Source organism: Pantherophis guttatus, chromosome 7, assembly GCF_059756535.1.
Source record: "Pantherophis guttatus breed Tessera chromosome 7, ASM5975653v1, whole genome shotgun sequence".
In the NCBI taxonomy this organism is placed as follows: Eukaryota; Metazoa; Chordata; class Lepidosauria; order Squamata; family Colubridae; genus Pantherophis; species Pantherophis guttatus.
Window position 1 is genome coordinate 80,405,794 of NC_142069.1, and position 22,313 is coordinate 80,428,106.

At 42.5% G+C, this 22,313-nt stretch overlaps 1 protein-coding gene across 2 annotated transcripts; it reads left to right on the plus strand.

Moving 5' to 3' along the window:
- The first annotated feature begins 693 nt into the window (after positions 1 to 693).
- Positions 694 to 20,844, plus strand: NUP50 (nucleoporin 50). 2 transcript variants are annotated; one of them, XM_034440347.3, is made up of 8 exons: positions 694 to 1,038; positions 4,013 to 4,131; positions 6,648 to 6,731; positions 8,687 to 8,885; positions 12,474 to 13,124; positions 16,619 to 16,700; positions 18,201 to 18,319; positions 20,536 to 20,844. In XM_034440347.3, the coding sequence occupies exons 2-8, from the start codon at positions 4,063 to 4,065 to the stop codon at positions 20,739 to 20,741; spliced, it is 1,410 nt and encodes a 469-aa protein (XP_034296238.2). In that variant the 5' UTR covers positions 694 to 1,038; positions 4,013 to 4,062; the 3' UTR covers positions 20,742 to 20,844. The 2 variants fall into 2 exon arrangements, with proteins under 2 accessions (XP_034296238.2, XP_034296236.2); XM_034440345.3 differs by having other exon boundaries at positions 694 to 795.
- Positions 20,845 to 22,313: the final 1,469 nt, after the last annotated feature.

Consider the following 22,313-nt stretch of genomic DNA (forward strand, 5'->3'; position numbering starts at 1 on the left):
AAAGCCTCCTCAACATCCAGCTCACTTTCTGGTCTACTTTGCAAAGGCGTTGTGGGTTTTTTTGCCACCGTCTTCAACCTCCAAGCCCAGGAATAGGATCTCCCGGTGGTGCCCCATCTTAACCCTAAGCCTGACTAGGTGGCTCAGTGGCTAAAGACACTGAGCTTGTCAATCAGAAAGTTCGGCAGTTCGAATCCTTAGTACAGGTCTCCTGGGTTGGACTAGATGACCTCCAAGGTCCCTTCCAACCTCTGGTTACTCTTGCATAAATGCTACCTAAGTCTGCCCCCTGCTGAAGGGAAAAGAGGACGACACGCCTTTCAGTCCCGGATCCCTCCAGGATGATCCATGTCGGTAAAGCCGTGTGTGTTCTGCCCACAACTACCAGCCCTAGGATTTCCAGGTGGTCTCCCATCCCTGGCAAGCCTCCTGTAATGCAGGGGTGGCCCTTTTACAACCTGTGGACTTCAAGTCCCAGAATTCCTGAGACAGCCAAGCTGGCTCAGGAATTCTGGGAGTTGAAGTCCACAGGTTGTAAAAGGGCCACAGTTGATCACCCCTGCTGTAATGTAACGGACAGAGATCCTTACGCGCAAGGAGGGCGTAGCGCCCCAGCATTCAAAGCCCTCCGCCAGGTTTCCCAGGCGACGGAGGCCACGCCCCGCGACGACACCCCTCCCTCCGCCTCTCCCTGAGGGCGGGGCGGCGGCGCTTGCCGGAAGCGGAAGCCGCTGCCGCTCCTCCCGGGGAGCGCCACGGCCAGGAGGAAGCGGTGTCGGCACGAGCCCATCGGCGGTGGGTCTCGCGAGCGGGGAAGGCATGGGCAGGAGCGGCGGGGGACGATGGGGGGGAGATGATGGCAGGCGGTCCCTTGGGAGGGCGGCCTTTCAGCGCCTCGCTTCGCCGCCTTTGGGAAAGGCAGCACCGAAGGGTGTGTGGGGGGGTGGGGTTGCCCACGGCTTCCCCCCTTGGACGGGAGCTTCCGGTTCTAGCGGGAGGGAGCAGCAAGCGGGGAAGCCTAGACCGTCCCCTCTATAGGTAAGGCCAAACCGGAAGCGTGACCTGAAAAGCGCGGGAATTCGGCCTGGTTGGACGAGGCCTTGCTTTTGAGGCGCCCCGCTTGAGGCCCCGACGGGGCTTGCGAGCGGGCAGCCGCGTCAAAACAAAACACGCGCAGTTTGGGAGGACAGCCGTGGCTTTCGCTGTCGTGTAGGGCGGTGTTTTTTTTTTTTCCGCCACCTCATCCCCTTTTTAAGATGGTTGGGCTCCACCCCTCATCCGCCCTCAAAATAAACTGCCTGGGGAATTCTGGGAATTGGAGTCCACCCAGGGGAGGCGGTTGGGAAACCTTGGCGTAGAGGAGAAAGAGAGAGAGGAATATAAACTTCATTTCAAAACTATGCTGCCTTTGAAAAAAATACGGTGCTGAAGACACGTTACATGTATTTTTCTGTTCCTAGTATGAATTCTGAATTTGTTTCTTCAGCTCTGGAGACTGTAGAGCAGGGGTCTCCAACCTTGGCCACTTTAAGACTTGTGGACTTCAACTCCCAGAATTCCTCAGCCAGCCAAGCTGGCTGAGGAATTCTGGGAGTTGAAGTCCACAAGTCTTAAAGTGGCCAAGGTTGGAGACCCCTGGTGTAGAGTATTCCAGTATTTGAGGGGCTGCCACAAAGAAGAAGGGACCAAATTATTCTCCAAAGCACCAGAGGGCAGGACAAGAAACTGTGAATGGAAACTAATCAAGGAGAGAAGCAACCTGGAACTGAGGAGAAACTTCCTAACAGTGAGGACAATTAACCAGTGGAACAGCTGGCCACTAGAAATCATGGGCGCTCCGTCACTGGAGGTTTTCAATTTGAGACTAGACAGCCATTTGTCTAAAATGGTATAGGGCAGAGGTGTCCAAACCTGGCCCCTTGAAGAGTGGTGGACTTCAACTCCCAGAATTCCCCAGCTGGCATGCGCTATAAATATGAGCAAGTTGCTGGCTGGGGAATTCTGGGAGTTGAAATCCACCACTCATCAAGGGGCCACATTTGGACACCCCTGGTATAGGGTCTCCTGCTTGAGAAGGGGAGCTGGACTAGAAGACCTCTAAGATCCCTTCTAGCTCTATTCCTATTCCTTGGTTGCAGGTTCCTGTGTGAGTCAGGAGAAAAACTAGGGGATCAACGCTTGTTCAATGCTGCATGTGTGATTAGTCTCTTGTAGGGGATCCTCTTTATTGCTTTATTACTTTCTCCATTTCGGACCTGCAATCACATCATTGGGGTTGTTGGAGACTCATAGAAGTCATTTTGTTGCATCTAATCCAGATCTTTGAGACTGCGCTATGTGGCATGAGCAAGGGGATCCTCCATGTCTTGGGGTCTTCATCTTTCGGGGGCATATTGATTGGGAAACTGGCTTTTAAACCTTTCTGGCAAGCCAGTTTGACTGGGCTCTTGTTTGAAAATAGGCTGATATCCTTGCCTTTCGTCCACAGCATTATGACCTCATCAGCTACCCATCAGAGCTGTGGGCTGCTCCAGGCACAGCTTTTGCTGGTGGGGGCTTCTCAGTGGAGGGATACCAGGAAAAACATATTTGTGGAGCCCCAGTTTTGCAAGAAGGCAGCTTCTGTGCAAGCATGGTGGGGTGGCACTAGATTCTTTAAAGAAACATCTGTTGGTCAAACAGGAACTCCTATCCAAAGTTCCTAATGCCAGGAATAAACATAAAACTTGATGACTGACATTGACTGTTGAATAAATTTGGAGTTTTAAAGAGGCTGCGGGAAGTCAACAAAATGGCTGCTTTGCAGGATGACCTGTCACAAAACAACTTCATGGAAGAATGGCAAATGAACCTGTCCTCCCACTATTTTCTCTATATAAAAGTAAACCAGAGTTTATTTTTGCTTTGGGAGAAGATATGTGTGCACCTTTCCGAACAAAGCACTGGGGTGTGAACATGCATTCTCAGTTTCCAAAGAATTCTTGCTCATATGCAAAAACTGAGCATACTTGGAAATTCCATACTAGATGTTGGTGCTTTGCACTGTGCTAGCTTCTTTTTTATTTTGTTTTTAAACTTAAACCCTTTAAGATATGGCACTTGCATGCCTCCCTTATTAGGAACCCAAGAGTTGCTGTGTGAAGACCCTGGCCATCCAGAGTACTTTGGGGCTGTTTTTATAGTATCTGTTTGGGGGGGGTTCATCCAGCCAGAGGGACATCAGATGTGTACATATAGTGGCAAGGATGATGGATAGTTGCAACTTCAACCTGTCAGCAATTTGCAGTTTGGCTCTCAAGGAGTAACTCAGCCTTCCTTTTTCTTCAAGCCCCAAGATAGACTACCATGTTTTCCCAAAAATAAGAACCTGTCTTATATTTTTTGAACCCCGAAATAAGCGCTTGGCCTTATTTTGGGGGGGCATGTGGAGCAAGATGGAGTTCCTCTTGCCATCTTACCTGATTTCCAGCTCTGTGTTTAAATATTTGGGGGGAGTATTATTTTCAGGGGGAGACTTACTTTAGCGCATGCGCTCAAAAGCCCGATTGGGTTTATTATCAGGGGATGTCTTATTTTCAGGGAAACAGGGTAGAAACTTCCCAAATTCATATCCTTCATAGCTTTTATAGAACCAGCGTCTCTGGGAAACACAACAGTGGGACATCTGAACTAAATTTGCCTCTTCCAACACCCCAATTCTGTATGACGGTGTGGAATTTGAGTAATGTCATTTGGCAGATCATATTCTCATGTTACTGTTGTTACTGACATGTCCCAGTTTTTCTGGGAGATCTCAAAAGTAGTTTACTTTGTCTCTTCCAGTTTCATCTGTATAGCAGCATCTCTGGCTGGTCAGAAGTGTAACAGTTCCTTGAGAGTGTATCTTAGTAAATAGGGTACCTGAAATGTTATGCAACATTATTACTATCTTTGGTTATTAGATCTAATTAATATCTCTGGTTATCAGGCTATAAAGGTCCTGATTTTGTCATCCTTTTTTTCTAAAAACTAGATCTGAAACAGAACTAACTGTTGCTTGCTGTGATGCAGTAGTGCTATAAAATGGCTAAAAGAGTGGCAGAGACGGAACTGACTGACAGAAACTGGGATCAAGAAGAAGAAACGGAAGAGGTAAACAAGGCTTGCTTTCATTAATTTAGAGCAACAGTGTGTGAAGTACGCAAATGTATGTCGCCTTATTTTTGGTATGTGTGAAGAAAATACTTCCCAAAACTGGGAAGGTAACGGGCCAGTTTGTCCAGCCTTTCTGAGTCAAGAGCAAAGCAGTCACAGGGAAAAATCTGTCTCATATAACTTGTCTCTATATGAAAAGTATGGGGTTACCAGTGTATTGGTTGTTGTATTAAAGTTGATCTGTCTTGTGTAATTAAAAACGGATATGAACTCATGCAGACTTTATTGGTAATACATGCCAATTATAATGACTTATTGTAACCTTTGAAATTTGGACTTCTCTGTTTTCTTCCTGATAATACAGTAACAGCTTCTTAAAAGAAGCTTCTTTATTGCCTGCCCCTGATGGGGCCTCACTAATGAGGGAATCAAGCCAAAAAGTAACCACTTTTAAGTGCTTCTTAAGCAAGAGAAGGAAATCACACATTTGTGCTGAGCCATAGATAGGGCTATGTTGTGTAGGCTCTTCGTGCAGTGACGTTGCCTTCAAAATCTAAGATTTTGATAATTACACCCCAATATCTTGCAAGGTTTCAACCTTCTCACACACCAGGCAGAGCCAATCTGGAGGCCATGTGCATCACATCAGTTAATTGTTTTCTCCTGGATTGTAACAGGACTGAGTTTCTTCCCTGGGATTGATGCTGAGCTCTTGGTAGTGATGGTTTTCACAATGTTTAGTCAAGATGGCTAGTCATATAGATCAGTAATTTATAAAGCAACTATTTCTATTGAGAATATACCAACGAAACACACTGTTTGAAAAACAGTATAATTAGGGTTGTTTTTATTCACACATGCCATTGGGTAATTGTGTTTCAGTTCAAATTAAAGCGCTCGCAGTTTCATGCAACATAACAGCTACAGGAGAAATCTGCTGTTAAAATTATTCTTGGACATTACATCAGCATGATTCTGACTTCCAAATTCTCCAAGCAGATCTGAATTTTGTGAATGCTTCCAATAAAAACCGATAAATATTTCAAGCAGTGGTGTGAGAGTTCTAGAAAATTTTGATTTAATTATCCTTTACCTATATCTTCCCTGTCTTCCATGTTCTATCATCAATTAGCTTAAGATGTTAACTCATTATTTAGTTAGCTTAAGATTACTTATTATTTCGAGTAAATAATAAGTAGGCTGCGATCCTGTGATCCTCATGCTGTGGATCATACCACAGTTCAGAATTCCATTCTCTGAGAGGAACTTTGTTGATTCCTTTCCTCTCCATCTGTTAATGTAGAAAGTTTTATCATTGTTTATATCGCTGTTTCTCAACCGGGACAACCTGAAGATGTGTGGACTCCAACTTCCAGAATGCCCCAGCCAGTATGTTGGCTTGGATATTCTGGGAGAGTCCATACATCTTTAAGTTGACATGCTTGAGAAACACTGGTCTATATCCTTTGACTGTGTGTCCAAGTTACTCTTGCGTTTTTAAGCAAAATCTACGAGTGTGGTACAGCATGAAGATGTTGGATTGGCTCTGTTCCAGTTCTCTTTCAGCCATGGATCCCCCTTGGGAGACAGAACTACCTCTCAACCCAATCCGCCTCCCAGTTGCTATAGGAAAATAATTAGAATTGGAATCACTGCATTCCATTTAAAGCTCTTAAATGTACCGATAGTCCTCAACACTACATCTCTTCATTTAATGATAGTTCAAAATTACAACCTGGAACTTACGACCTGTACTCACACTTATGACTGTCACACCGCCCCTGAGTCACATGATCACAATTGAGGTGCGTGACAACTGGCTCACATTTACAACTGGTTGCAGCATATCAACAGCCACATAATCGCAATTTACAACCCTTTTTGCCAACTTCTGGCAAAATTGCCCACTGTACAAATTGTCATAAATTTGTGTCCAGCTTGACTTAAAACCCCAAGGATTTACAACAAAATCTGATCCCAGTTGTAATTGTAAGATTAACCTATATGGTGGGTTTTATATATACTGTATGTATAGGAAAGAAGGAAGTAATTCCATAATAAAAACTAACGTGAATGTTAGAATCTCTTACAGGACATCCTTGTTATCTATAAATAGAAATAATTACGGTTTTTCTGAAAGCAATTTAATGATTTCTAAAGTTCATTGGGTAAATTGCAATAAATATGCTTCTTAAAAATAATGACTAATTTGAGGGGAATCTGTCAGTTGACATCTTTTGGGAAATATTTATGGAAAACATGTTCTAAATATTTTGAACAAGTCAGTGAGCAGCTATGATACCCAGAAATGATTCATAAGTAATCATCCACAGTGCTGTTATAAAATTTGAACATGCCAAGCGATTGCATATTGCAATACAACATTAAACCTCGTGGTGTTAATAGAGGATGGTTACACCAAAGAGCCGGAGTAAGAAAATGGGTTTTGCTGGGATTTGTTTTTCCAGACTATTTTCATTTTGCTTGTCTAAGAATTTAAACATTCTCTGCAGGTAGGAACTTTCTCAGTGGCCAGTGAGGAAGTTTTGAAAAACAGACCAATTAAGAAGGCAAAGCGTAGAAATGTGACGAATGAGGTATATATATATATATATATTTACCATTTTAAAATAATCTTTCTGCTAATTTGTCTTAATTCCTTGCATTGCCTAAAAATAGTTTTGTCACTAATTGCTAGCTTATATAAACAGAACTCTTAACTAAATACTCAGACTAACATACTCAGACTAATATATAATTGATTTCTTTTAAATTTTTGATGCAAAATATCATTTGTAATTCTAGAAGATTCATAATGCATGAAATGTGTCTCTGGGGGAGCATTTGAAGAAGATAAGAATTCTGGAAGATTTTCATGTTTCTAGCCGTTCTTTTTCTAACAGCTGGGGAAGAGAGAAGTTTCTTTTTGTGGTTAGGTCCAACTATTAAAAAGCTTAGCTTTTCACTGTTTGTATGGATCCCTTACACTAAATAATAATAAAGGAAATTGAGTTCCCGTCTTTGACTCTCTCATCCAATAAAAGAGTGATTATGTTGATAAACACTTGTATATTTTAATAGTAAAAACTTAGTTGGCAGAATGCAATATTGTACTTTCTTCAGGATTGTGTTAATTCCAAATAGTTATTCAGCTTCTATTATATATCTGCAACTGAATCATCTGAATTAGAAAACCAACATTTATGGAATTTAAAATTGCTGTTATTTAACAGGTTTTTTTTTTTTTTATTCCTGGTGATTTGTAGTGAATCCCATATACTCTTTCTAAACTCGGTTTATGACATATGAAAATGCTGGGAGAGCTAGCAGGATCAAGGGACTAAACTCAATGTTTTTCAACCTCAGTAACTTTATAAATGAGTAGTTTTCAACTCCCAGGATTCCTCCAGGCTGCTAGGCTAATTCTGCAAATCCATATGATTTCCAAGTCTAGTGAAGTTGCCCTCCTTCAAACTGAAGCTTGAGGCATATCCTTTTTTTTGTGAGCCCTGCTAGCGCACAGGTCATCTTTTAGAATTGTGTACTCTTGAGGCCTCTCTAGTCATTTGTAACTTAATGTTTGAAGAGGGCTAAAATAAATCTGTTTTATTATTAAGGATGTGTAGAACATTTTTAATTCAAAACATTTCTCTTTCAGCTGTAAGGTCAAAATAACCTGCTTTTAAAATAAGAACAGGGAGTTTAGAATTAAAAACATTTTGCCTGCTCTGACTAACTATTGATTTATCTTTGTACAGCAAGAAAAGTCATCTTTGGATGGCTCACAGCTTTTAGTTTTGAGTCAAGGGATTGACTTACACAGTTTATGCTGTTGGAATTTTCCCTGAGATGGAGTGGGGTTTTTTTTAGCAGTGGTCCAATATAATTTAAATTATACATCTATCTGTCTGTCTGTCTGTCTGTCTGTCTGTCTATCATCTATCAATCAATCATCTCCCCAGTACTTAACAATGCTAAATCTGATCTAACCTTTTTAACAAGAAGCTTTTAAGTTGCTGTTGAGTAATGATAGGAGGATTTATGTGCCCCCCCCCCCCCCGGTTGATGGTTCAGTTCTACAGAAAGAGGCTTTTCAAAGGCCATGCTGTGAAGTTCAACAGAAGGTGTCACGTAATGTGCTGAGCATCCCTCAAAAAAGAAAAGTGGCACGATTCTGGTTTTTCAAAATATTACTTTGGAGGCATTTTTGGATGGGTGCCATTGGAGGCTCCTGCCCAAGATATTTTCAGTTAAGGAAATGGAATGACATTTGTTAAAAGCAATGGCTAAAATAACTGGAAAGTGCCCACGAGAAGCAACATTTGGGAGAAATAAACCAAGAAGCCCACTTTAGACGTAGCACTAAGCTGATTCAGCTTCTGATTACTGTGGGAGAGAGGAGCGATGGCCATCAGGTATATCTGGGGTTTACTGCACATGCAGCCATCATGAAAAAATAGTAAGAAAATCTTATCCCTTCTGAATAGGCATAGGATGGCCTTGTAATCTGAGAAACAGAGAGTACAGTAACTTATTTCTGTTCTTTTTTCAGTCAGAAGGTGGCGGAGCTTTTAAGGGATTTAAAGGTTTCGTTTTACCCTCTGGGACTAGTATTTTTTCTGGTTTCGGGAATGGCTCTGGAACAAAATCTTTCGGAGGGTTATCCAATGGTGGCGGCAGCTCCAGCAGCATTACACACAGCGCTTCGCTCTCCAGCTTAAAGACGACTTCCGAAACAGAACCTACATTTAGTAAGTTCATTCTTTTTTCTTTTCTTTTTTTTTACTGGGGGAAATAATCTCAATATCTTCCAACAAAAATTATTTTTTTAAATAAATGCTCTGTGGTTTAAAAAGGAAGGACTGCGTTTAGTTTGGGTTCCCTGAGGAGAAAGCTGCATTTAACCAAGTGGCATAAGGGTATTTTTTTAACATAAATCCAGTACAGGTAGTCCTGGATGACAATTTCCGTTGTAAGCAAGGCAGTTGTTAAGTCAATCATATCCAATTATACAATCTTTTTTTTTTTTTTTGCCATTGTTGATAGGTGAATTGCTGCAGTTGTTAAGTGAATCATGTGGTCCTTAAGCGAATCTGGCTTCCTCCATTGACTTTGCTCATTGGAAGTCACTGGGAAGGCCACAAATGGCAATTTGTGTGACCTCCTGATAGTTCAAATGTCACAAATAAGTGCCGATGACTAACTGTCCTGCTATTAGTGTGAATCTGTCTCTGGAGATTCTCAATCATCCAGGTGTCCCAAAGGTGCTTTTTTTCCCCAAGAGGCAACTGGAATTCCTTGTTTTTTTTTTTTCTTTAAAGACATTTCGCTTCTCACCCAAGAAAGCTGCTTCCGCTCTGACTGGATGGTGGAGAATGGAAGGAATTATACTCCTTGCAGACAGCTGGTCATTTGCGTTCTTTTAGAGAGTCATTGAGGCCACTTGGAGGTTTATCTGTGTCCTCAGGGTCACCTGAGTAGCACAGATGGGTGTGGAGCCTCTGCAGGATGTTTTCTGCCTCGTGTCCCTTCACGGTTGAAGACGGGCGCAGGCTGTTGGGGATGAGTCTGTGTTGTCTGCATCTCAAATTGAAGCTCAAATGGTTCCTGTAGTCTGCAATTTTTCTGGAAATCCACTCATACTCCCTTACCATTCAAAGCGTGTTCATCCCAGAGTTTCCTGTTTCCCCGAAAATAAGACCCGACTGGAAAATAAGCCCTAGCACGATTTTTCAGGATGCTCGTAATATAAGCCCTCCCCCCCCAAAAAAATAAGCCCCAGTTAAGATTGTTAGCCAGATGGATGCATTTAGTACTGTATTTCCCCCCAAATAAGACCTAACCAGAAAATAAGCCCTAATGCGTCTTTTGGAACAAAACTTAATATAAGACCATGTCTTATTTTGGGGGAAACACGGTAGCTAAATGTCTATGGAGTCAGAACTGAAGAAGCTTCTTGGATGAGAAGCAAACCGTCTTCAAAAAAAACCCCAAGAAAAATCCAAGTTGACTCTTGAAAAAAGCATCTTTGGGACATTAATGTGAATCATGTGACTGTGGACATGGTAAGATGGGTATAAGTGCGAGGACTGATCGCATCCTAATTTTTGCAGAGCTGTTGTAACTTTGAGCAGTGGCTAAATAAATGGTGGGAAGTTGAGGGCCACCTCCATCCATTCAATTGCCATTGAAACTTTTTTCAATGTTTTGGGGGCTTGTTTAGAACTTTGTTGGGGGTGGGAGGTATGCTGCAAAACCCACCCTTGGTCTTTGTGTTAATCTGTAAGGCCTTTTCTTGGAAGGACTTGGTTGTGATGTATATTTTGCATCCTTAAAGCATTATATCTTCTAAGTCACATTTGAATCATATTCTTCACATCTTGCCGGAAATAACAGGCAGCAGTTGTTAGATAAAACAGAACCTCTGAGAGAGAAAATGAGCATTCGTGCTGTTTTGTTACTTAGAAATGCCAATCGGCTGGATCCAGTTACAATTTGAATAGAGCTATCTAAATCATTTATTGAGTCTGGATCCAGATCTTAAGAGGATTGAAAACTAGGTTCATGTAGGTTTGCAAGGGCTCAGTGATGATCACAGGGCTTGGATAGAGAGTGACCCTGCTTTCAGAGCCTCTGGTCATCTGCTTGCTTGTCTCCAAATTGAATGAGAGGCCCTCTTATTTATTATATGCAGATTTATTTCAGGTTGTTTTTTTAAAGAGATGTTTACTACCATGGGATTTTTTAAAAAAACCTTTATCCTTAATATCAGCAATTCTGATTATTAAATTTGAAGTTTGGTCTCAGTGGAAGAATTATTCAATGATCTCTGGTCTCGTGCCTTTTATTTTTCAGTGTAATTCAGAAAGGTACTCTCAGTATGATGAATGTAGTAAGGATGTTGCAGAACATCTTTAGAGCAGATTTACAAATAGCAATAGCATTTAGTCTTATATACCGCTTTACAGTGCTTTACAGCCCTCTCTAAGCGATTTACAGAGTCAGCATATTGACCCCAACAATTGTCCTCATTTTATCGACCTCAGAAGGGTGGAAGGCTGAGTCAACCTTGAGCTGGTCAGGATGGAAGGAATCGAACTGCTGGCAATGCAGTTCAGTTCCTTCCAGATTCACAGGGCCTGGTGGCTCAGCAGACTGATAGCATTGTGATTAACACCAGCTGTCTGCAATTACTGTAAGTTCGAATCTCTCCAGGCTCAAGGTTGACTCAGCCTTCCATCCTTTCTAAGGTAGGTGAAATGAGGACCCAGTTTATGGGGGCAATAAGCTGACTTTGTATAAATATACAAAAGTATGAAGGCTATTGCTTAACGCATTGTAAGCCGCCCTGAGTCTCCGAAGAAGGGCGGCATATAAATCAAATTAAAAATAATAACAACAACAACAACAACAATAATAATAACAACAACAACCCTATAGAAATTACAGATTGCTCGTTTTTTGAACTAAGTTGTTAAAAGTTTATAACCTGCATTTCTGTGTTGGCTGGGTGGTGGTGGGGGTGAGTTAAAAGTTCCTTCTGGTAGGGAAACAGAAGTGAAAAAATGCTATCAATCAGCCAAGGAGGAATTCCTTCCTTGGTCAGGCAGCCTGATACATTCCACTGCTTGGCTGTGGGAAAACCACACTCTTTCTACGGCGGATACAGGAGTGAAGAAAGCTGGTACGATAAGGTGGATGATCCCTCTGCCTTCCACCTGTCCTGGCCCAATCCCTAAAATAAAATCCCTGGTTGGCTTTTGGATATGATGATGATGCTTCATTTGCATGGTGCTCTGGGCCCTCTTTGTGCTTGTCCTCTGATTATATTCCTTACATTCAGCTATAAATTGAATTTATTGAAATCCAGTTCTTCCAAATCCTTCATCATGAAGCTACCAACTTATCCCTACAGCTCTTGGGCGCTTCTATTAATATTTTAAAAATGCAATCCCTGAAACAACACCTCCCCCCCAAAAATATTGTTGTTCAAGGGCAAATATTGCAGTATTGTTAAGATGTATCTCACAAAGAGCTAAGGTTGTTACAAAGAAAGCAACATGTGGTTTAATTCAATAGAACTTTCCTTAGAATTTTAATCATTCTGATGTCTTGAGGGATGCTGGATGTGAGTCTTAAAGATTATATTCTTTGGGTTTTTCTGTTTTTCGATATTCTTGCTATCAAAATGCTGGCTTCATACTTGTTTAGGTAGTGTAGCTTTTAGATGAGCTGCTATATTTTGGAGGCCTCTCCCCTGTTTTGTTTTGTTTTTTAAAGGTGATTCTCCACAAAGGTGGTTTGTAATTGTAATCCCTGGATGTTTTCCTCTTTTACAGGTTCTGTGGTCTCCAGCGGCTCAGCAAATAATGTGACAGTTGAGAAAGCCTCTGCACATGCAGAAACCAATGGCGAGAATCCAGAGCCCTTGTCTCCCGGACTCACTCAGAGCAAAGCCTGCAACTCGAAGAGCTATCATAAACAGTTGGCTGCCCTCAATTGTTCTGTACGGGACTGGATAGTCAAACATGTCAATGCCAACCCGCTCTGTGACCTGACCCCCATCTTCCATGACTATGAGAGATACTTGGCTGACATAGAGCAACAGGGCCTCGCTGGCAACAGCAGCTCTGGAAGCAGCAGCAGCAAAGCCACCGAAACTCAGCCTCGTCCTTCTTTTGGGAGCACCGCCCTTCCGCAGGCCTCCACGTTTTTGTTCAACAGCAGCAAATCGGAGGAGGTCCTCGGGAAGAAAACGGAATTGGAAAAGAAAATAGAACTCAAACCGGCAGCTGCCTCCACCACCACCTTGTTCGCTTTTGGCAAAAGTGACAAATCTGGTCCGAGTTCAGGGACGGCAGGGTCTGGATTCTCATTTTCCTCTGGAAATGGAGGTTTGTTTGGCAAAGATGCAAGCCAGACCAAAGTGGCTTCTTCCTTTTCCAATAATGCATTAGATGCTCCGGCCGAAAAAGCTGGCAACGCACAAAGTAAGTACGATGTTGTTTTAGAGATTGTGAAATGGTGTGATCCCATTTAACTCTCTGGTCATCTGTTCCCATTTGTGTTGCAGAGTGCCTGTCACTACATATGTTTAGGGGGTGGACCATAAAGGTTTACAAATTCACTACTTTTGTTTGGGCGTGATTAATGGCTGTATGTTCATTAGTGTCCAGATTGAAAGCGAGGCACCTTTCTCCCGATCTGTCTCTGTTGCAGAGAATCAAAAGAGAGAAGCTGCATGGTGGAATTGTTTGGACTGCAAGGGAACGTTTTGTAGCCCCTGATGGCTTCTTCCCAGCCACTAAGCATTCTGTACTAGACAGAGTGTTTTTTGTGCTTCTGCTGCCAAGCTATGGCAAGCAGTCTAAGCCTGGCTCAGTTTTTCCCTGGAGTCCTGTTAACATACCGTATTTTTCAGAGTATAAGACGCACTTCCGCCTCCCCCCCCCCATGTGGGTGGAAATGTCTATGCATCTTACACCAAATGTTACCAAAGCCCTGCCCACCCACCGGGCCCAACCCTTCGGCTGCTGTCAGCCTCCACGCATCACATTTTCGGCCTCCACACGTCCCATTTTTGGTCTTCACGCGTTGCATTTTCGGCCAGTTCCAAGCAGTGGGGAATCCCGCCGCCGATCCCTGCCACCTGGAACTGGCCGAAAATGCGCCACTCGGAGGCCAAAAATGAGGTGTGCAGAGGCTGAAAGTGTGACGCGCGGAGAAGGCGATCAGCGGCGATGTACTGTGGCAATCCCGGCAGCCTGGAACGCGTCTAAAATGGAGCATGTGGAGGCTGAAAAGGCAACACGTGGAGGGCAAAAATGTGACGCATGGAGGCGGCAATGTATTGTAGCGATCCCCACAGCCTGCAACAGCTGATTGGCGGTATTCTGGGAGGCCGATCCAACCACCAATCAGCTGCTCATGCTAAATCAGGCTGCGATAACGTGCTGAAGCTGACCAGGCTGTTTGCTGTTTGCTGCAAGGACGCTAGCCAGATGAATACCGATGGATGCTGGTAGGCAGAGGCAGAAATTTTTCTGGGGTGTTGGCTATTCCTGCCAGCTTGATGTTATCTGCAAGTCTGATGAATTCCCCTTCTATTCCCTCATCTAAATCATTTATAAAGATATGGAAGACAGAACCTTGGGGTGCCTCACTGCTTACTGTCCTCCATGTAGATATATTTCCATTAAGGACTAAACTTTGAGTGTGGTTTGTCAGCCAGTTAAAAATCCATCTGGGTGACGCTGTCTATCCCACATTTTTCTAACCTACTAAGCAGTAGGTTGTGGTCTACTTTCTCAAATGCCTTACTGAAATCCAAGTATATTATTGTCCACAGCATTTCACTGTTCCACTAATTTAGTCACTTGGACAAAGAATGAAATAAGATTTGTTTGGCATGATCTGTTTTTGACAAACCCATGTTGGCTTCTGGTAACTTTGCTTGCTTCTAGGTCCGTGATGGCGAACCTGTGGTATGAGTGCCAGAAGTGGCACGCAAAGCCCTCTCTGTGGGCACGTGTGCCATCACCAGCTGCTCTTCCGGGTTCTGTCGCGCACATGCACGCCGGCCAGCTGCTTTCTTCCGGGTTCCGGATTACCGTTTTTTTCAGAGTATAAGACGTACCTTTTTCCCTCCTAAAAGAGGCTGAAAATTTTGGTGCATCTTATACTCTGAATGTAGCTTTTTCGAAGCTTTTTTTCAGCCCTAATGTGCTAATCAGGCACTAGCGAGCAATCTTCCCAGCTTTGCCTGCTCCCTGGACTCTCAGCTGTGCTTTAACGAGACACTAGCAAGTGAAGCTTTGCTTCTGCTTTGCTCCGACTCTCAGCTGTTCTTTAGAAGCATTTTTTCAGCCCTAACTAGGCGCTAGCCGAGTGAAGTGATCTCCCCGTGCTTTGCCTTCTTTTCTCATTGCTGCTTCCTCTCAGCTGGGCCTTAGAAGCTGTTTTTTTATCCCCAAGCAGGGGATAAAAAAACCAGCAAACTAATATGCTGAAGTTGACCAGACTAAGGACGCTAGCCAGATGAATACCTGGTAGACAGATTTTTTTTTTCCTATTTTCCTCCCCAAAAAATAAGCTGCGTCTTATACTCCTGTGCGTCTTATACTCCAAAAAATATGGTACTATTCTGGTATTTTTCCTACATACATCGGTTAACTCTGATTAGCAAAAACGTTCATCTATTTCTTACTGGGTGGCATTAGCAAAAGTTTGCCTATCTACTTGGTAGGATGGCCTGTAGGATACACTTACGGCCGTCATTTTATTTTTGTCCTTTTGCATTGACTCCATATGCATTCTAGGAGGCTTTCATGTTTCTTTTGTACATTTCTGTAGAGAGGAAGTGATCTCTCTTCTTTTGTTGGGCCTGTTTTGTTTTATATTTTAGAATTTAGAATAACAGAGTTGGAAGGGACCTTGGAGGTCTTCTAGTCCAACCCCCTGCTTAAGCAGGAAACCCTACATCACTTCAGACAAGTCTGTATCCTTCCAGCATATAGATATAGATATAGATATAGATATAGATATAGATATAGATATAGATATAGATATAGATACGTATAGTCTGTATCCTTCCCGCAGTACCTTCCAGTTGTGAGTTTCCTCACACCAGGTTTTGGTAATGGCAACTATATCGTACCTGTCCTCCTATTCTAGTACTTCAAGTTTACCCTCTTTGTTTCCCAAACTTTGAGCATCTTAAGTCCTTTATGGCTGACCCTAGGTATGTCTCCTACATCTCCTGCTTTATATCTGCTATTTTCTTCCTTTCCATCATCCCTACCTCCTCGTTTGATTGGATGTCTTGGGGTTTATGTTTGGGATTAGGTCCTAAAGATCCTAAAAAATGGTCACCCTTCTCCCTCACTTTTAGTTCAAAGCCCTTCAGATAAACTGAGCTGGTCATCTCCGTTGCATTCTTCCTGGTTCTTTTGAGATGCAGCCCATTCCCTGACAGAAACCCTTCATGTAGCTAATGCAGACCATGTTCTAGGCCTGCATGTAAACAGTGATGATAAGAAATACATTCGGCAAATACATAGTGAAAATTATTTCTGTGCTTGCTTCTGGATTTCAAGGGCTTGCAAATGCTGAGAATGGGTAGAGGTACTGTTCATTTCTGTCCCTTTTCTCATTGGGAACAGAGCAATTGTGTCAAAGAGATGTGTGTGTACCTTTTAAATTCAAAAGCGGGATGTTCCAATTTACCAGAGGGAAGTAGGAACGGTTGGAAATGAGCTTGATACGATCGAAACCTAACAAGAGAGCTGGCATTCAGGCTGGAAGAGCTGTTTTTAAGTTTCAAATGTTTCAAAATGCAAAATGTTTTGAATGCCTTTGAAATATTTCCATATATTTTCATTCGGGGCCCACACCCAACAAGATTTTTTACATACAGCGGTACAGTTGCATGAACAATAAGGATACTGGCATGAAATGTAATTGTGATCTGAAATACTTTTCCCAGCAGGGGGTGATGAAGAGGAGGAAGAGCCACCTAAAGTAGTCATTAACGAAGTCAAAGAAGAGGACGCCTTTTACTCAAAGAAGTGAGTTAACTTTTGGGCTTGCAAGTAAAGCTAGCATTGTGTACGTGTATCAAAAGGGGGCATGGTGGCTCAGTGGTTAACGATGCTGAGCTTGTCAGCTGGAAAACCGACAGCCTGGGTTTGAGACCCAAGCGCTGTGCAACGGGTGAGCTCCTGCTCTTGCCTCAGCTGGTGAACAGCAGTTCGAAAGCATGCAAATGCAAGTAGATAAATAGGTACCACATCGGTGGGAAGGGAGCAGCGTTTCATGTGCCGCAATGTATAGTCATGCTGGCCACATGACCACAGAAATGCTTTCAGACAACTGGCTCCCTAGGCTAAGAAACAGAGATGACCACCGTCCTCTAGAGTTGGATATGACTGGACAGGAGAAATCTTTATCTTTATGTGTGTAATAAGTTTTATAACAACCAGTTGTGGTATTCAGCCGGTTCGGACCAGTTCACGAGAACCGGTAGTGACGACCTGCGGGTGGACCCGCCTACCCGCCCCGACCCTATGCCATCCTATTTAGCCACGTTTTCTAAACCACATGTATGCATGCAAGCCATGCGTGCAAGCAAAGCTCATGCACGGAAGGCCGCGCGCATGTGTTCACATTTTCGGTGCACGGCGAACCGGTGGTAAAATTATGTGAAACTCACCTCTGATAACAATATGGTATGCCGCTATCTCTATTGCCTTAGCCACTATGTGGGTAGTCCTCAAGTTATGACCATAATGGAGCCTGCCTATGACAGTCGTAATGGGTGACAGTTGTAAAGTGGATTGGTCATGTGACCAACCCGATTTTAATGACTTTTTTGTTGAGTGACCACAATGAACCAGCGGGCGTGGTTTCACCAGAAACTGGAAGTAAATGCTGGCTTTTGGCAAAACCATCGTGAAATGTGGTCACATGGCCAGGAAACACTGCAAATAACGGTAAATGCAGCCCAGTTTCTGAGTGTGGTCACATGACCATGGGGAAGAAGGGCAACTGGTGGAACTCGGAATCTGAGTCGTATGCAACCCCCAAATAGGGTACATCAGAACTTTAAATGGTCACTAAGTGATCAGTTGTAATTTAAGGACTACCTGCATGTCTTGCATTCTTTTTCTTTACATCTTGACTGCTTGCATTTTTACCAGTTGGTTGTATTTATTACGGAATACGCTTATGGAAGTATTTATCTTTATTCAGCTGCTTTTCTGATCTCTCTTATTTCCTGAAAACGACCTGCATGGATTTTAATTTTGTCGTGTCATTCAGTCTAACTGAAAAAGAACTCATTGATTTCTGTAGATCCTCTGAAATAATATTTGCATTAATACAAGATACTTGCTTTTTTTTTTTTAATTAACTCGTTCTTTTGGTACAGATTCAGTCGAGGGCATCTTCAGCCTGTGTATATTCACTTCCCGGATGATGTGCTTTTTTTTCTTTTTTACGAATGAAGGCAAAAATATGTGTCCCAGGATAATGTTGCAGGATCCAATCTTTTTTCTTTCTTTTTTTAGGTGCAAAGTCTTCTACAAGAAAGATAACGAATTTAAAGAAAAAGGAGTAGGAACGTTACATTTAAAACCTGCCAGTAATCAGAAGACTCAGTTATTAATACGGGCAGATACCAACTTAGGTATGTGACTTTTCTTAAAAATCGTTTTGCAACATACATCTTTATTATAGGGTTTAGGCCAGTGATGGCTAACCTTTTCCGGACCAAGTGCCCAAAGTGTGTGCAGGCATGCGCGCGCATGCCCAAACCCCCAAAATGCAATGCACACATGGCCCCTGTGCATGCGGTCCCCTCACACGCCCCCCGCACATGCACAGCAGAGACCCGAAGACCAGCTGGCTGGCAGGTGCGTTTGCGTGCACAGCGGAGCTGAACTGCGGCGACGGCTCGCGTGCCCACAAAGAGGGCTCTGGGTGCCACCTCTTGGCACATGTGCCATAGGTTCGCCATCACAGATTTAGGCTTTTCAGTCCATGAATTATTGATTGGCTTAAAAAAAACAATTTAAACCGCATTACGGGGGAAAAAAAACCCACAATTTAAAACAATGAAAGTATAACAAAAAGTAGCAAAACATCCAAGAAGTCCTTAAAATCATGAGTTAAAAACCTGCTTATACACCAAGGGTTTGTCTTAAACCAGTTTCTCAACTTCGGCAGCTTTAAGACATATGGATTTCTCCCAGAATTCCCTAGTCAGCATGCTGGGAGTTGAAGTTCACACATCTTAAAGCTGTTGAGGTTGAGAAACACTGGTCTAAATAAAAATGTGTTGCCCATTGTTGGAAGAACATAAGGGGAATGAACTTGTTTCTGCTAGCAGAAACTTTTTCAGAACTTGCTAGCAATATTGAGAAAAGCCTCTTCCTGTCATCAAAGTTATTTCTGATAGCCTAAGAGAAAATCTGAATGCCTGTTGTAACACTAAGACACAACGTGGTCTTTTTGCTAGCTTGTTTCATGTCAAATTGGACTTTACGGGGTATAAACAAATTGTTGTATCATGTCCCAAAATAAGCTACTAGTTTCACTAGTAGGAGTGAACTAGTTGTAGGAGTTGCATGGTTAATAAGCCAGACTAGCTTCATTCCAGAGGCTCTTTCCAAGTACTTCAAAAGCCGAGCCACCTACCTAAAATACATTGCAGTAGGTCATCTGAGTTGAAAAGAAGGAAGAGATCACGTTGCTAAATCTGAGCTTTCCTCATCAGTCTTAACTATATCTCGTGAACTGTTGAAGCCCAAACATCCAGGAAGCACTTTTAAAGTACACACACAAATTTTCAGAGGAGATGGAACACTGTCCAGGAAAGCTAGATCTGATTTTGAGTGACCAAGAAGACTCTGCTTATCTGGAATCAGGTTCTGTTTGTTCTTATTCAGAGCAGCATAACCTCATGACATGCTGTAGGATTCAAGCAGGTCCCTCGCATGTAAATAAAAAGGAGAGAGCGTTCGAGAAGAAGACCTTGAGAATTAATCTCTGCAAATGTTGGGCATTCTGGAAAGCAGTCCCATTCCATCCAGGAACCCCGAAAGTTTGGTGGTATCAGAAACCACCAGGAGGCCCAGCAAAAGTATTATGGGCACATTCCCATTGTGAACCATTCATCTAAGACGACCAAAGTAACCTTATCCAGTAAACAGGTCTCCCCTCCATGAACATGCCCAGTGTTTATTTCTGTTAATTTTTTATATCCCCAGACCAGTGGTGGGTTGCTACGGGTTCGCCCCAGATCGGGTGGAGTGGTAGCAGCGGTGGCGGGAGGCTCCACCCACTCGCCCAGACACAGAAGCATCAAGTGCGCACGAGCGAACCGGTAGCAAACTAAATTGAAACCCACGACTGCCCCAGACTCATACGACCCTGGATACCTTTAAAGGAATGTGTGAAATTATTTTAAGAAAAGGCCCACTCTAAATTATAGTGAGAGATTATGCTGTACAAGCCCTGTAGATATAAATGTGTAATTTTGAGCCTTATGCCTGTCAAATAACTACTAGGTTATACACACACGCACACATTCACACGCTTGCATCATCGCATCTCAGGTGCTTAGCAGCCAGTTCACCTTTAGAGACGGTGACAGTTTCTGACCAAAAAAAAGCCACTCAAAAATCTCCACCCAAAGGAATGAATGGCTTCACCTAAAGACTTCTGGATTCACTGAACACCCCCACCACATGGGTGCTTCGATTTACAACAGTCATGACTTAACAATAGAAAGTGCAGACTGTTATTACGGTCATAAAGCTGGGGACTACCTATAATTCAGCTTGGTTTTATTGTTTTCCCACAGTAAATTTGACTTTTCCTTCCTTCCTTCCTTCCTTGCAGGCAACATATTGCTGAACATTTTGCTGCCTCCCAACATGCCGTGTTCGAGAACAGGGAAGAACAACGTTCTCATTATTTGTGTCCCCAACCCCCCCATCGACGAGAAGAATGCCACAGTCCCTCTGCCAATATTGATAAGGGTGAAGACAAGTGAAGACGCAGATGAGTTGCACAAAATTTTGCTGGAGAAAAAAGAGGAGGTCTGAGACTTGGCGTTTCCAGCGTCACGTGGAAACGCCGCCAAAACCGCTGCTGCTCTTTCCCCCCACTTGACTCTTTAGTAGTAAACTTTTTAACTCATCGCTCTCATATTTTAAGGACCGTCTTAGAAATTCTGAAGGGTTTGAATGAGGGAAAGAAATAGAAGGTGGGGCCGATGAAACTTGTAACCTTAGCATGGATCTTTTCTCCCCTTCTGATTTCGAAATATCTACTGTGCAAACCATCTGTCAATAAAACGTGCGTACGAAATGCAAAAAAACAAAAAAAAAATCTTCATTGGTTGTATGTGAAAATTTAAAGTTGCTAAAAGCCCCCTAATTAGTATATATTCTATATATAGAAACGGTATAACAAGCAAATTATTTAGCTGCGAGAAAGAAAAGAAAAAAGATAGCTAAATCGTATTTTCCGGCTGGATTTGAAGTCTTTTCCTGTTAGGGAAATTCCCTTTACAATTTGTGTTCTGTTAAAAGCTTTGTTTTTAAGTAACAACTGTTGGAAAGTTTTGATTATAGAAGGTCCAGGAGATAGTTTGAATGTTATCTGGAGAACAATTCCAAAATAATTGTCGTTTCTTGATGCTTAACTGCAAGATTCACAGCCCTGTCTTCAGAGAAGAAGATGGCGTCAAGAGGCTTGAGGCAAAACCTTGAAAACCTTCATTCATCTCAATTCTAATTAGAGCCCATTGATGAAGAGCTTGGTGGAGCAGCTTCTTCCTTCTTTGTCTCCTTTAGCTCTTCCCAATCTGTTTTTTTCCATAGGTTGAGTTTGCAAGCACGTAAAAAAAATGCAAGTAGAAAAAGAGGGACCACCTTTGGTGGGAAGGTAACAGGGTTCCGTGCACCTTTGGCGTTGGGTCATGACCATGGAGACGTCTTTGGACAGCGCTGGCTCTTCGGCTTTGAAACGGAGATGAACACCACCCTCTAGAGTCGGGGATGACTAGCACATATGTGCAAGGGGAACCTTTACCTTTTTATCCTCTTGTTAAATTGGGAGGTGCTGACTTTGTCACAAAATCTAAGTGCAGGTAGTCCTTGACTAACAACAGTTCATTTAGGGACTGTTCAAATAGAGAACGGCACTGAAAAAGGTGATTTATGACCATTTTTCACACTTAATACCTTTGCAGCATCCCGATGGTCATGATCAAAATTCGGACACTTGGCACGAAGGGTGGATAAAAATCCAATTATTATTTTTTTTTAATTGATTTTTAAAAAATTTAAAACTGATTTTTTAAAAATTAATTTTAATAAAATGCTTTTGGAGTAAAAAAAATCTATCTAAAGATAGTTTTCCATTTAAGATTCATGAATAATTTAGTTTATTCAGCCTGAAATGGAGCTTTGTTATGTAGCCATGAGGCTGTATATTCTGCAATATTGGGACTGTTGGTGAGTCAACAGAGAGTCAGAGGAGGAGCCGCTGTGGGACAGAGATAAGTTGCTCTTTAAAAATTACAATTTAAATCAAGTTGATTTAAATCATGATTTAAATCGACTTGATTTAAATCAAATCTACCCTGCAACTGACTCAGATTTTTGACTTGC

What these genes read in the sequence shown, in the direction of transcription:
- NUP50 (XM_034440347.3), top strand. Translation starts at nt 4,063, where the DNA reads ATGGCTAAAAGAGTGGCAGAGACGGAACTGACTGACAGAAACTGGGAT. An exon ending in CGAAACAGAACCTACATTTA is followed by an intron (nt 8,886 to 12,473) that starts GTAAGTTCATTC and finishes CCTCTTTTACAG; the next exon opens with GTTCTGTGGTCTCCAGCGGC. An exon ending in AAAAGCTGGCAACGCACAAA is followed by an intron (nt 13,125 to 16,618) that starts GTAAGTACGATG and finishes TACTTTTCCCAG; the next exon opens with CAGGGGGTGATGAAGAGGAG.